At 39.9% G+C, this 15,490-nt stretch overlaps 1 protein-coding gene across 9 annotated transcripts in view; it reads right to left on the bottom strand.

Annotated features, from left to right (window-relative positions):
* Positions 1-15,490, bottom strand: part of CADPS (calcium dependent secretion activator) — a 483,558-nt gene that overhangs the window by 79,114 nt on the left and 388,954 nt on the right. For 6 of the 9 annotated variants that reach the window (XM_023200583.2, XM_023200569.2, XM_023200563.1 and 3 more), the window contains one exon: positions 3,435-3,590. In XM_023200583.2, coding sequence (XP_023056351.1) covers positions 3,435-3,590 — 156 coding nt within the window. Of the gene's footprint in view, positions 1-3,434; positions 3,591-6,877; positions 7,025-15,490 lie in introns of all 9 variants that reach the window. The other 3 variants (XM_023200558.2, XM_023200553.1, XM_026447116.1) reach the window with 2 other exon arrangements.

Genomic DNA, 15,490 nt, shown 5'->3' with positions numbered 1-15,490 from the left:
TATTTTGCCGTTTCTGGTTTTGAAAGAGACAAAAATTTAAAATCCAGCAAGTTTATTACATTGCTTTAAAGACTAAAAAAATTTTCTTGCTTGTTAAAGGACATAAAAAGGAAATACACCAAGCTGTTAAAGACGGCTACCTTTGAGGAGGGGTGTGAAATTAGGAGACATGGTATTGGGGAACTTCCACCATGTTTTGTTTTCAATGTCAATGTATTATTTTGCAATAAAATACATTATTTTATGATTTAAAATTATGCTTAATATACATATACAAATTCAAGAATTGTGTGATGGTGGAATCTGAATATAACATAATTCTGACATTGGTCAAATTATGATCTCAGCCATGTGCTAACAACTCATAGAAGAAGCCTAGCCCTACATGGCCAGCTGGTAATACAGATGTGAGCTCTTATCCTTGACATCAGCATTGTAAAAGGGGTCTAGTTATATTTTAAAAGGTTTCAGGGAAGTGGGTGATATCATCAAATGTCTTTAAAGAAAAGCACCGGGTTAGTAAGTGGCTTTATTAAAGCCCCGTTTGTCTGATGCATCTTTTTAGCATTGTTCGCTGTCAAGTTCTGGAGATCATACAGCCACCAGGAAAGCATTGCTTTAAGAGGAATTTGTAGCAGTTTTCTAACAGTGCATAGGAGGACCACACAGCTAGTTAGCTCAGGAAAGGATGCCAGCTTGCTAACACACCCTGAGTGCATGCAGGGAAGCCAAGTATAATTTCTAAGGTTGGGAGCCCAGTTCTTAAGAAAAAAAAAAAAAAAAACCTAAAAAACCCAAACCCTTAAAACACCCCTATATATTATATGATCATGTTAAAGAAAAATGTATCTTGGCTTCTGAAGACTCAGTGCACTGAAGTAGCTTTCTAATCATGATGATCATTTTAAGCTACGCTGAAAATACATCATTTGCTGGTTTTGTGAAAAGGAGGCCTGATGAGGACTGAGTTGGACAGGTCCCTGTGCTGATCTTCCGAGGCTTGTGTGCCAGTTCCGGCCCAATTTGAGAAATGGAAATGCTAAATTGCTCCCTTCCAATGAAGTAATCGTCTTCAGTTTTCACAGGAGAACTGTTCATAGCCCTTGGAGTGCAGGGCTGTGAAAAGAGGAAGCTGAATGCAAAATTAATATGACTGAGAGGGCTCTATAGGACCAAAAAGCCAGAAAAGGAGAAGTCATTTAACTCAACTGACTGCTTGAGGGCAAAAGACAGCATGCCTTGTTTTGTGTTCAGCACAAGTAACCTGATATAGACCAGACTGGAGACTCTGCAAATGTCTGTCAAATTGATGAATTAAATTTCTGGAGCACTGAAACATGAGGAGTGCCTTATTGACTTTTTGGCATTGCATATTCATACCTACGAAACAATGTCCTTACTATGTTGGCCTAGAACAAGGGTTATAGAATCTGTTCTTCTGAGGAAAACAATGGTTCTAGGCTCTTTTAATGTACATTCTATGTATTAAAACATCCAAGAACTCCTCCATGCTCTGTCCTCTGAATCTGTAGGTCTGGGGATATTTCCACCCATTTTTGCTCTTGTCTGCTTTTGAGCTGATTTAAAAGGGACATAAGGAAATTTAAGTGTCCAGGCCAGCCATCCATGTGCAGCGAAGCAACTTCTGTCAGTAAAAGGTTGCTTAACAGCTACTGTGTGCCGAGCATGGTGCTGAGACCTGGGGAGGGTGAGGAATGCCAAATGAACAAGATCCACTCACTGGCTCTGTGCAGCTCACCCTCTTTAGGTGTCTGAACCATGAAGATATGATTACAGCATGGTAAGGGATAAGAGTCCCTATACACCTGTGACATCCTCATATCTTTCCATTTTCTGTGAGCATCTTCCCATTTCGTGCTCCCTACCCAGGAGACTGGCTTCTCAGTGAAGGACACACATCTTTTTCTGTATAATTATGTGCACAGTTTAGGAACTGATAAACCTTTACTGTAATGCATTTCACCCCTAGGACAGATCACTCAAAAAGTTTTTTTATGGAATGGTTTGGCCATCGGAAAAACATTGCTTTTCCTAAAATTGATATAGACTATCTAGGAGATCATGGAATTCAAGACCCTAAGGAAATATTTTGACCTTGAGTTTGAGAAGTAGGCCTGCCTTCAGTTCTAAGAGTGAGAATAAAAGAACAATTCTAAAAAATCTGGATCACTACAACTTTAAGCTTCTGGAAGTGGCCTCAAACACCTGCCCAGATTCTCCATTAGTGCATAGTTCCTTTCTCAATTCCTGCTGAGATGCTGTTCACCTACCTGGGATTGCATTGTTCTTTTGCTTTTTTGGTTTCTAGTTCTGATGATATTACTTCACCTTTCCTCTTCCAAGATAGGAAATAATAAATTCAAAGAACTTCCAGGCAAACCCAGCCCTTATCACCCACAACTGATCCATCAACGAAGCTACACAACATCTGGAGATTTGGAGTAGCCTGTGCTGCTTGCGATCTATTTTTTTTTTTTTTTTTGAATGACGAAAAATAACGGAACAGTTATGAACTAGAAAAGGAACTTGGATGTGTATCTGGGGGTAGACAGGGTGATGATGATGATGTCACATCAGTGGAATTTTATTTCTATATTTAATATAGAGACACTCCACGAGGAAAGGGATGCAGTCTCTCGTTCTTCATTGTATGCCAAGAACTTAGTCCTGTGCCTGGCATATGGGAGGAGCTCAAACGATGTTTGCTGAATGGACGAATACTGTCCTCATTTTTTTTCCCTCACCTTCTCAGAACAGTCTGCCTGCGAACTTCAAGTGCAGCATTCTTACCCTAGTCCTAAAAGCCACAGTGACAAAACAGGGAATCTGTGTGCAGGCAAAATGTCATGTTCAACGTCTCATGACTCCCTGTTGAAATCCAGCTAGATTTTCAACAAGACAACTACAAGGTGGCCCATATATATGCTCATCTTTTATATATAGAGTGAATGACGATGCTGAGGCCCTATCCACATGGTTAGAAAATCATTAGATTTCTGCTACCTATCTTGGCTATGCCGGCTCCAGAATTGCATGTTCTTCTTTTTTTCCCTTCTAATTGTCCACTCAGGCACACATTCATACATTTAACAAATACTTACTAGGTAAGCATTTTGTGCCAGACACTGCTAGATATCAGGGATACAAACAAGAACGGACAGGGATCTCTTCCTCTTAAAGCCAACAACCATGAAAAAATCGGCAGCCAGATTATTTTTGGGTTTGGGACAGACGGAGGGCAGGTGAATGGAAGTTAGACGTTGACAGCCACTACTCCAGCTGACTTTGACAAGCAATCACCTTCTCCAATTAGTTTCAAATTACAGCCAATCCAAAGAGCAGCCATCTACCCTTCCCTGAGTCTGTGTATGGTGGGGAAGGCGTGCAGAACCTGTCCAGCCACCTATGCTTACCTTTTGACACAAGATTCGATCATGTCACTTGCCATCAACTTCAGCCGTTGTTCCAGGTGCTTTCCAAACTCTTCTTCAGGCCAGTGCAAGTCCCGAATGAAAGTCTGAAGGGCGTCAAGTTTCCAAAACAGATCTTCTGAGGTGCCTGACCCATTACTGGCAGGATAAAAATTAGAAAATGAGAGTCACCCAATGGCCTCAGGTTCTACAAAAACAAACACAGAGACAACTGGGGGCTAGAAGGCAAACAGCAGCTTCAACATACAAAACAACGTGTGTTGGCGGTGAAGGCGGGGGCGAGTCTCCACCGGCAGATTTTGAGTTTTACCATACATGACTTAGTGCGCTTTGCTCAGCCAATTACCCCAGACCAGCGAGAAGTCTGGGGAAGGTGTTGCCCCGTAACAACCAGGAGAATGGTGTATGGTAAAAATCAGCCTTCTTTTAATAACCACATTAACACATGTGATGATTCAGATGAAGGCCACGAACCAGGGGGAGAAATAAGTCTCAACAGATAATAACTACATGGCAACATGCAGTTATTAAAATTCAGGGTTTCATGCATTTCCCCAGCTCCCCTCCAGAGTGGAGGCCTCTTGGAAATTGCACAAGACTTTTCGTTTTCAAAGGACAGTGCTAACAAAGTGGTGAGCGAGGACCTGCTTTCTCTCTTGAAGAGCTGGAAAGAAATTAGGGTGACTCAGATCAAAAGGGGTACACCTGGATACCTTGATTCCAAAATTCTAGATCAGTTTGGTTACTGTTCCAATTTTCATAGACCAGCCCATTGCATAGGCAGGGTCCTCACCAGGATGAGGTGAGTTGGGGCAGGGGAAGTTAGTGGACAAGTGATATTGTTAATGCTTTAGGGCTCAAAACCTGAGCTCTTTTACCGTTGCACCATCTTACCCAGTCCTGTGTGCAGTTGGGGAAATTGGTCTTGATGCCTTTCTGTACGATGACGTCTAAGAAACTTTTACCTTGGGCATCTACAAAAAGCCTGTGTATGAGAAATGCTCCATCTCTCACCCTCCTGCCCTTCTCTGGCTGGCTGTCTCTTTTGTAACAATCCCATTTGGAGCTCTGAGGGGTGTCCTTCTCCCCACCCACTTCCTCGCATACCACTAATGCTAACACAGTAATTTATAAAATGTCCAACACACCATGCATTACCACTTGTTCTGACATCGTCTATAGAAACAGATGAGAGGGGGTGTTTCTATTGTGACAGATGCCAGCTGCATTGAATTAATGCTTCAGAGAGAAATATAGCTAGTGCATAAATGCATACACAGCTACTGCAGGGCGGGGAGGGGGCACACGCCCAAACATGCTGAGAAGGAGCCTACGGCCTGGACCAACAGGGTAGTTTTCAAGGACAGACCAGTCTGAGGTCAGTACGTAGATGTATCTGACACGAAGGAGCAGGTAACATATCAACACGCCCTTAAAATGAAAGGTGGCAAAGGAAGAAACTGGAATTATGAAAAGATATAGAATCAGGCATTTCCTGGTGGGTGATTGAGAATCCACGCCTTCTTTTCAGATACTGCCGTGAGCATTGTTCAAAAGTGGGGGAATGTGTTGTTGCTCTGTGAAAGTTCAGCCTTCCCCCTACCCCAACCTATGCTTGGGAAAAAGAAACCCCAACTTTGTCTAGTCTAAGCCCCGTTTTGGAACTGCATGGTTGTATGTTTTAAATCATTAAGTACATATGAATGCAATAATTGGTATTTATTACAACAACATTTTGACACCCATCTGGTTGTAGAGTTTCAAAAAATTCTTGTAGGGTTTTTTTTTCTTTGAAGAGCTTATTATTAAGTTTTGACATGAGGAAAAGAATATTTTCTTTTTATTTTTAAGATAAACTGTTAATGTTAAGGCAATAGCACCAAGATTATTTTGATTGCTGAGCAGTTACCAAAATGTGTTCCCACTCATGCCTTAATTAATTGAACGGAGACCATTATCTGCTTTATTACAATGTCTTGATTCATATCTTTTCAAAAACAGTGTCACAGAGCATGCACAGAGGAAGATAAGAGAAGCTTTCTGATATTTTTAAATTTTTCACAGATACTACCTAATCTAATTTTTTCATATAGTCATCTTAGCATGAATATGATTTGTGTTCTTTTATGGATTTTTTTTTCAGATATAAATTTTTGGAGGTTTTAATTTGCCTTTAAAAGAGAATCAGACACATTGACCATAGATTTCATTGTGAACTTGTGAGCAACTGTAGGTTGTAAAAATATTAGGCAGCTTTGGAGGAGCCAGATAGAGCAGTCATTTTAATGGTCTGTCCTCCACCTGGATTACTGCAAAAATAAAAATGCTGACGGCCGTCTTGGTGAATGTGATTCTGAGATTTCAAAACATCACTGCCAGTTTCAGACCATTTTTTATTCCTTTGATAATAACACTTCCCTTTGAAAATGTGCCAATTTATTCTTTCAAGAAAAAGCTTATCTGGCCTATAATTAGCTGTGGTCTAAGAAAAGGATCAAAGAAGGGTATAGAATCGCTAACCCTTGTTTCACTTATTAAATCACGCACGTGGTTCTAATTTCCCTGAGGTAGAATTTAGGGGTGCTCGATCTTCTTGCTAACCAAAAAAGCAGAGAAGATTCATTTTCAAAGCTAGAAGAAATGGCTTCTCAACCCTTACTCCCCCAAACTGCTGGCTTTCAAGAAGTGGCCCATGCAACTCTGACTTTCATGTGAATGAGTATATCAGATGATATGGCTACCAAAAATTTAATTATTTGTTGCTTGAATCTTGTGTTTAGAGAATTATTGAACTTCTCATTACCTAGATCTCAAAGCACCGTATTGTATTGTGACCTTGGAAAGTACATAATATATTTTTTACATAACATTTACATGACTAAGGCTTGATCCATTCAGAAATTTTCATTTAGCCCTGAACATACTGTTACTATATCCTGCCATTTGCTGACACCAGAAATATGCTTTATGGTTTAAACATTCTCTAGGAATTTTTTATTTTTATTTAAAAAAAAAACACCCCAGATTCTAGGTAGGTGTGCTTCCTTCTTAGATTTGGATCAGGCCACAGATGACTGGCCAGCCCATCAAAGAGGTTTCCTCCACTATTTTTGGATGTCTAGCTCCTAAAGTCATGTCACCTGCCAAAAAGGGTAGAATCCTTTTGCAAAAGAATTCAGGAAGTGAAACATAGTCCTCCAGCATTCAGTGGGCGTAAGACAAATTGTTAGTGCTGTATATATAGCAAACATCTTACAAACATGATGTATGCCAGAAATAAACAATATTGTCTCTATATGATCAGCAAAATATGTCTAATTATCCATTTCCATCTCTGTTATATAGAATGTATAGAAATAAACAATACATATCCATGCCAAGATCACTTAAATTTAAATGAGATCTAATGTGAACTGAATACACACTCCGCATCATATATAGCAGCCATCCATGACGGTGCCGAAAAAGTAGGCATTTGTGGGATGCCTAGAGGGATGTTAACTGGTAGATTTGGTACTTTGGGAAGGTTCACATTGGGTAGGTTCACATTGGGTAGGTTACTGGTTAAACTCCTGTGGAAGAAACAGACAGAAAGAAAAAATACCATCACAGTGACAATGCAGATGTGGCAGAAGCACACGACAATTGTAAATAAATTGACCAAGTCCAGAGCAAGACAACAGCAAAAACTCAAGCGACACACTTCAGAAAGCAGCTTACGGATGGGAAGCTGTGGTGTGGCTCTGTATCCAGAGAAATGACAAAAGTTAATGGAAAAAAAATTAACCACACAGTGACTTAAAAGTGCGGACAGTTGCGGAGCACCCATACACAATGATCACATGCCTTTGGGAGGGGCCTTTTATCCATTGCCATAAGAGTCTAGAACTTTTCTCATGCTAAGAACTTGAAGTTCCTGGAATTCTTGGTGTGGCTGTGGCTGGGGCTGGGGTTGCTGTGAAGTCACTGGGATTGATAGAAATGGTGGAGCACTTCAATTTTCTTATTTTTAAAACAAATTATTGTTGATGGAGGCATATTTCTCAATCAGACATTAGATATCAAATAGAGTAGGAAGTTCACCCACATGGAGGCACACTTAATGGTGATGTACAGAAACCAAACTTTTTCCAACTGCTACTTCTAAAGACAGGTATATGGGCAATGAGGTGTCAGTTGATGGTGAAATTACAAAATTGTATCAAGAAGAAGGATCAGATTTGAATAATTTTATAGAACATTTAAAGAAAATAGAAACTTTCTCTCCCAAACTAAGTTCAATAAAAATGCAGAAATGTTTATACACAGAAACAGAAACCAAGGAAATGAAAACAATCCCCAATTCAGCTCTTGTATTAGACTCTTTGACCAAAAGTGGATGTAAAATATCATAACAGTTACCCTTGGAAGTGGGACAGAGACTGGGAGAAGGCATGACAGAGACTTCTGGAGAGGTTCTACTTTTTGATCTATGTGATAGCTTACATGGGTGTGTGTTCAATTTGTGAAAATTAATCAAGTTGTGTATTTTTCTGTAAAAAGTTAAAATAAGTTAAAAGTGACTAAAAAGTTAAAAATATTACCTCGTATCAGCCTTTTGTTTTTGGACAAAGATGGATCAACTGATGTGATGGAAGAGAGATGGATGGTTTTATAAGTAGAGGGAGAAAATAAAACAAAACAAAACACAACCCCCAATTTGAATCAACTGTATTTCTTTGGAAGGACTGTGTCATACACGGCTCCACAAGCTGGCACCGTGTGTCTCAGTAGTGGCATTTTAAGGGTGTTCCATCCAGCCAAAGTCACTGGCACGGTAGAGCCCAGCCTAACTCTGCATCTGAGAGGAGCCTTCCTGTTTAAGTGAAGTTGACAGCACTTTGGCAAAGGACTTGAGGTTCTCTTTTTGGATCTTGCAGGAGAAGAGCAAGTTTTGCCAAAGCAGCTCTGCCCTGGGCAAGCTGTGTTTGACTAACAGGACTCCTGCAAGAGCTGGAGCTGCCTCTGGGCTTGCTTGGGTGGGGAAGTGGGGGAGTGGGGGAGTAGGGGAGTGGGGGAGTAGGGGAGTGTGGGAGTTGGGGAATGGGGAAGTTGGGGGGTGGGGGAGTGGGGGTGGGTACATGCCTTCTGCTAAGTCAGAAATTCTGGACCTTGAAGATCACCTGAACGCCTGTCTCCCTCTAGAAACAAATTGTTCTTTCACAATGGCAATATAGCTCTGGCTCATAGACTGAAAAACCTAGAATGCAAAATTATCTACCTGGCATTCTCTTCCGTAAGCAAAACAGGTGTCTCATAGATTTGTCCTTCACACCTCACATTTTGGGAAAGCCAATTATACATCTCTACTTGAAACTAAAGGGTGCTCTTGTGGGAATGGTCAAGAAAAGATTAACTATATGACTATTAAATAGAAGGCAAAATGGAACTTATCCTTTTATGTGTCTCTGTTTAACTGGGGAATTTGCCTTTGAATTCAGTCCCTGGTGGCTCTCAGTCTTAAACACTGCCATGTAACAAAACCGTTGGCGATTTCCACTGAGACATGTGTAAGCCTATATAAGCAAATGTGATCATTAAATGATACACACACTGAATAATGATCAAGGAATTAGAAGATCTTAGAGATGGCAGCCTGGAAAGTTAAAATGTCAATTCTGAGCAAATTAAAAGTAGCTAGGAGTGAATAACATACAAACGCATGCAAAAGCAATTTAATTTAAACATATTAGCGGGTGGCGGGTACACAAATTAGAAGCGAGCTTCATTTTGCACACGAAAATAAAAAGAATACTTCTATTAATCAAAACATATTGTATTTGTAAAATATGACATTTCAACTGGACTACTGCACTGGACTCATAGAAACATTTCCTTCATGTGACATTTTATAATGCTCTACTTTCAAAAGGATGAAACATGCTTGATATTTCTGCTCTTAGAAAAATAATGTAGTGTATTACTAGTGTTACTAATACTTCATTTGGATATTAACATAAATAATCAAGGAGGTAATTCTAAGCATAATATTTTACTAATATACATGTGAAAAGGGGGAATTTTCAAGTAGCACTTAGTTCCAATGAGGCTCCTGGAACTGCTGATGACTATAATGAATTATTACTTTAAAGAGGGCTCTTTTAGCAGCTACCTTAAAACAAGTTAGTCATGCATCTCTGAGAGAATCATAATTGGATATCTCTGGATAGTACAAGAAGTATGAATTGCAATCCTAACAACTTATATGCATTAAAATTTACACTCTTTCATTCGTTTTGGGGACTCTTGAAAAAGAATAGCTTCCATTTAGGCCAAAGTGCCCATCCGTAGATGGTTTAGAAACATTCTCATCTACTCATTCTTACATGGATGAATGTCACAGATGTGTGCACGTCTCATCACTTCTATGGATGGAAATGAGTGGAGGTGAAGCATTCCTGCTTCCAGAATTGATTCTAATCAAGACACTAACTCCATGCAGAAGGGATATTGTTGTATCTTTCTCAAAGATTTCGACTTTAGATTTATGGATTGGGTTGGATTTAAGACACGAAATGCCTTCTACTTTTATGAATCAGTTGTTGCATGCATATATGCAGTACAACTTGTCTTGTCTTTTCTTAGTGCTTTGAGGACTGAAGCCTCTGTCAGTGTTTGTTCTTAGGTCCAATGCCTGCTTTGGGGCAGGGGCACTCTCTAATATCTTCCTAGAATCTAGAGCAGTATTTTACAATCTTTTACTCATTATCATCCTGCCTCACAACTTCCTTCTCCATGAAAATTTAATACCACAGATGTATAGAATATCTGTTTATGTACTATATGTAGATCCATGCTTTATACATAAAAAGAGTAAGATGTTTTTAAGCCCTGCCCTCCCGCCCGAGTCAATTTTCACCAACTTATGGGCTGTAAAGCCCCCATTGAGAATGTATCACCTACAGAAAAAAATTCCAGACTTCATGGGACTTTAGAACCTCCCAAACATCTCTCCAACTTTATGGCTTGCCTTTGTTATAATCCATGCTGGCAAAAACTCAGCGTTTGCATGCCCTGCCTCCCTCGTATTTCTACCTTTGGACATCATCTTTCCCAGCATTCCTACCCCTTTTGAAATCTTGCCCTCCAGCTATGTTTTCCATGACCCCTTAGTGGAAATTGATTCCCCTCTACTCTTGTGTCCTCATAACTTTTCCTTATGTTATTTGTATTTGTACATTGGCAAATAAAGTCATTTTTCTTTTTTCGTAATTTTGACATTTCATAAAGTCGTTTTTCTTGTGTGTATGTTGCTCAGACCCAACTAGATTGAAACCCTCATCTGGGGAAACATCCCTATAGTTTTCCCATTACATCCTTATAATTTTCAGCCTGTGTGGGTTCTTTAACAAATATGGCAATTAACCAACAAACATTTATTGAGTACCTGTTATGTTCCAGGCCCTGCTGTAGGTGTTAGGGAGGCAGTGATGATCAAATGTGTATATGTGTCTGAATATGGAGAGTGATATTTTCAGGAATGTTAGCGTTGGAAAAGCTTTGGTTATTCAAAGTTCTTGTTTGGCAAAGTAGGATACTGAACCTCAGGGAGGTGAACTGAGGGAGGATCTCAACTCAGAAAACTTGGTGGCCCAAGATCACCCACCAAATTATTGGCAGAATCACGAGATCTGACACCAAGTACATTACTTGTCTATTTGACACCAGGCCACCTGCATATTGCTAAGGTGTCTTTGGTCTGATGGTTTATTATCAGTAAGATGATTGATAGGCTAATATGTTTCACCATAGTAACAATTTCACTATATATGTATCTTATGGCATTATGTTTTATATCTTAAATATACACAATAAAACTTATTTTCAAAAAAGATATTGATGGCCGGGTGTGGCGGCTCATGCCTGCAATCCCAGCACTTTGGGAGGTCAAGGCTGGTGGATCACGAGGTCAGGAGTTCGAGACCATCCTGGCTAACATGGTAAAACCCCATCTCCATTAAAAATACAAAAAATTAGCCAGGTGTGGTGGCGGGCACCTGTAGTCCCAGCTACTCGGCAGGCTGAGGCAGGAGAATTGCTTGAACCTGGGAGGCGGAGCTTTCAGTGAGCCAAGATAGTGCCACTGCACTCCAGCCTGGGCAACAGAGCGAGACTCCGTCTAAAAAAAAAAAAAAAAAAAAAAAAAGATATTGACATCTATGACTATTTGGAAAGTGACATTGAAAAATACTTTTTATATGCATATCTGAGGCAGAGTGAGAAAGTGCATTTTGGGAAATGAGAATCTCGGATTTTACAGTATACACATATTAAGAAGCAGTGTTTAATTCTACCAATCAGAGCTGATGCAGGGCAAGTGAGCCCCAACATAGGGCTTAGCCCATGAGGGTTCTTGGCTTCACCTAGGAAAGAATTGAAGGGTGAGCTGATATTATTGGAGTGGTAGTGTAAAAACTCTGGTGGTATTACAGTGCTGTGACTGCTCCTGTAGAGCAGGGCTTTCCCACAGGCAGTGTGCTTAGAGTAGCAGCTCAGGGCAGTTGTGGAGTCATATTTACACATGCTGTTAATTACAAGTAGATTAAGGAGAGGTTTATGTAAGATATTTCTAGGCAAAGGGTAGTGACATCTGGGTCATCAGGTCATTGACATGGAAATGAGCGGTAACTCCATAGCAATGGTAAACTGACATGGCACACTGGTGGGCATGTCTTATGGAAAGCCACTTTTGCCCCATCCTTGTTTTAGCTAGTTCTCAATTTGGTCTAGTTTCTGAACCCCACATCCAGAGTTAAGTCCTGGCTCTTACCTCAGAGCAGTCCTAACCTGAAGTGGACAGCCATGTAGCCAAGGATTCCCCATGCTTGGAGGTGTTTAAGTAAAGACTGAGTGACCATCTGTTAGGGAAAAGGTAGTAGGCAAGGGTGGCAGAGGTACGAGACTCGGCAAGACTTTGAATGAGTTGCTTTCTAGGTTTTCTTTCATACTGAAGGCCACCATGGCTTATTACCAATGAGCTAACACTGAAGAGTTGATGGAAATGTCCATTTCTCATTAGGACCAAAATATCTTATTCACAGCTGCCAGAAGGATTGTGAGCAACCTGCCCAACTGTGAATGGTGACCCTACTACATGTCCTGATGGAAGCCAATGAGAGGGCCATGGGCTGCGGATTTTATTCACAACTTGGGACTGTCTTTGAGAAGCTGACTATCTTCAGCTGTGGTTAGAAGCAATGAGATGACATTTTCCCACCAATTCATAGAGATTCTAACCATGACTGTGTCTGGCTTAACGGAAACAGAGATGTAGCCTCCCTTTTCTCTTTTAGAAGAGATGGAAGACTGTCTTTCCAGGGAAAGGCTGCCATAGGACTCAGCCATTTTACCCTTTCCATCAAATAACTTCAATTATTTTTGTTGTTGTTGTTTTTGTTGTTCATCTTAAACAACCTCAATTGTAACAAGCTTAAATGATGATATCTCTATTTTCTTTTACAGGGCCATATTTTGAAATAAGAAAATCTGAAGGATAAAGAATATTTTTAATTCCCTTTTTTAGCAAACTCAATACATCGGTAGTATTTTCTTGTCAGATTGCTATTTTTCTTCAGTATTTTGAATGCTAGTTATTTTGAAGTAAACATTATAATGCATTTCTCATTTTACTTATAACCAGGTGCTTATAAATTTTGAAAAGTAGAAGAACAGAACTATTTGAGGATAACAATTATTTGAAAGAAAGGCTCTGTGTGTGTGTGTATGTGTGTATTGGAAGATTATGTGGCAAAAATGGAAAACACTGAGCAAACTAAATCTATTTACCTAAGTTCATTTCTTGTTTTGGGGTGAGCTTGATGAGAAGTATGCCAAAAAGATCATTCTTCACTTGGAAAAAAAATCCAAGAGAAACGAATCTGCTTCTTCATCAACTCACCAATAAGTAGTCAGATGGAAGTTCACATTTTATTTCCATTCACATTGTGGGAAGCATAGAGAGACTCACTCCTCTTAGCACATAACATGTCTCCAAGCTCTTTTTTACACTCCATTTTATTCCATTCTGCAAAGCTGTCCCATGGCATCCATACTCTGTTTAAAAATCGGCTGATACAATGTGTGTGGTAGCTTGTATTTTAGTTAGCACTGTTTTTGTTTGTTTGTTTTGTAAAAATACAAATAGGGTCTTACTCTATCACCCCAGGCTGGAGTACAGTGGCAGGATCACGGCTCACTGCAACCTTGAACTCCTGGGCTCAAGCAATCCTCCCACCTCAGCCTCCTGAGTAGCTTGGACTACATGCTGCGCCACCATGCCTGGCTACTTTTTTTTATTTTGGAGAGATGAGGTCTGGTTATGTTGCCCAGGCTGGTCTTGAACTCCTGGCCTCAAGGGATCCTCTCGCCTTGGCCCCACAAAGTGTTGGCATTACAAGTGTGAACCACCACACCCAGCCCTTAGTTGGCACTTTAAAAGATCTCCACGTACTCTGAAAGGCATATACTATTTAGCATGAATTGAACAAACCACAATCATATTTACTAACAGCACAATTTTGGATAGCAAAAAGCTACTAAAAAACACACACATATCTGCATAATTCTCAGGTTATTATTCACAACTATTATTCCTTTATTCACAATTTGCAGACCTTTAAATTGCCCATGCAAGGGTTTAAATTTTATTTTTTTTAATTGGTAAAAAAATTCCCAAGGAAGCATTCCTAGACTAAGACTTTCAGGTGTGAAGATGATTTTGAGTCTATCTTTATTTCTGATAGTGTTAAGAATATTTAATGCCCCCAAAGAAGTAGCACTCCTGTGTTTAACATTTTTTTCTTTTTTTTAGATGGAGTCTCGCTCTGTCACCCAGGCTGGAGTGCAGTGGAGTGATCTCGGCTCACCGCAACCTCCGACTCCTGGGTTCACTCCATTCTCCTGCCTCAGCCTCCCAAATAGCTGGGACTACAGGTGCCCACCACCACACCTGGCTAATTTTTGTATTTTTAGTAGAGATGGGGTTTCACCGTATTAGCCAGGATGGTCTCCATCTCCTGGCCTTGTGATCTGCCCGCCTGGGCCTCCCAAAGCGCTAGGATTACAGGCATGAGTCACTGTACCGGGCCGTGTTTGACTTTTAAGAAATTTAACAGATTATAAAATGACGTAGTGACATTATCACAAGGTTTCACGACAATTCTCAGACACCAGATAGGCACATTTTGAAAACTTCAGTTTTACAGGGGAGTAAACAAGTTCATAGAGATTAGAACCCTTTACTTCTGGCTAGTAAATGGAAGATGGGGCATTAAACCTAGGGCTCTTCAAGGAATAGTGAAGGATACCAATCGTTCTCTTCCATGTGTGTTACTAGTAGTAGTCTCTGTATTTAAATGCAAGTAAGTAAATGTTATTTCAAGACCACTGTTATTTTAAAATGTAAACATTACTCATTTTAACCTTTTCCTCTTAATAGCTATTCTCCAGCACAACTGTCTTGATTGTATTGAGCATTAAAAAAAAAATAAAGTCACTCATTAATAACTTTCCATCAAGGGACCCAGTTCTACCCTCATGAGTTAAAAGTCAGTAGGGCCATATTAAGAGACTGTTATAAACTGGAGAATAACAAACTAAAATTTAAATTTCTTGGTATTCGCAAAGGAAGAGCTAGTGGTTATTAACCTCCTCTCAATAGGGCAACTTCTCTTGTGGCTCAGATGTGGAAGGGGGGCAGAAAAGCCTATTTTGCATTAATTTATCAGTGAGAGCCTTATACAGTATAACATTAGAGGAGGGTCTCAGTTTAGAAAACTGCCTTAAAATAGACTGCAAGTCAACGCTTCCAAACTGAGGAAAGGCCTCATGAATATTTGTTCTGGAGTTCCTAAAATGTGCTTGTAACATCCCTCTACTTTACTCCATACTGTTTGCTGCATCCCAAAGATATAAAAGACTAGCATGAACAAAATGATTTCCAGAAAGAAAGACAGAAAGAAAGAAAGAAAGAAAGAAAGAAAGAAAGAAAGAAAGAAAGA

This window comes from Piliocolobus tephrosceles, chromosome 2, assembly GCF_002776525.5.
Source record: "Piliocolobus tephrosceles isolate RC106 chromosome 2, ASM277652v3, whole genome shotgun sequence".
Classification (NCBI taxonomy): Eukaryota; Metazoa; Chordata; class Mammalia; order Primates; family Cercopithecidae; genus Piliocolobus; species Piliocolobus tephrosceles.
This window is presented reverse-complemented; position numbering and strand designations above follow the sequence as displayed.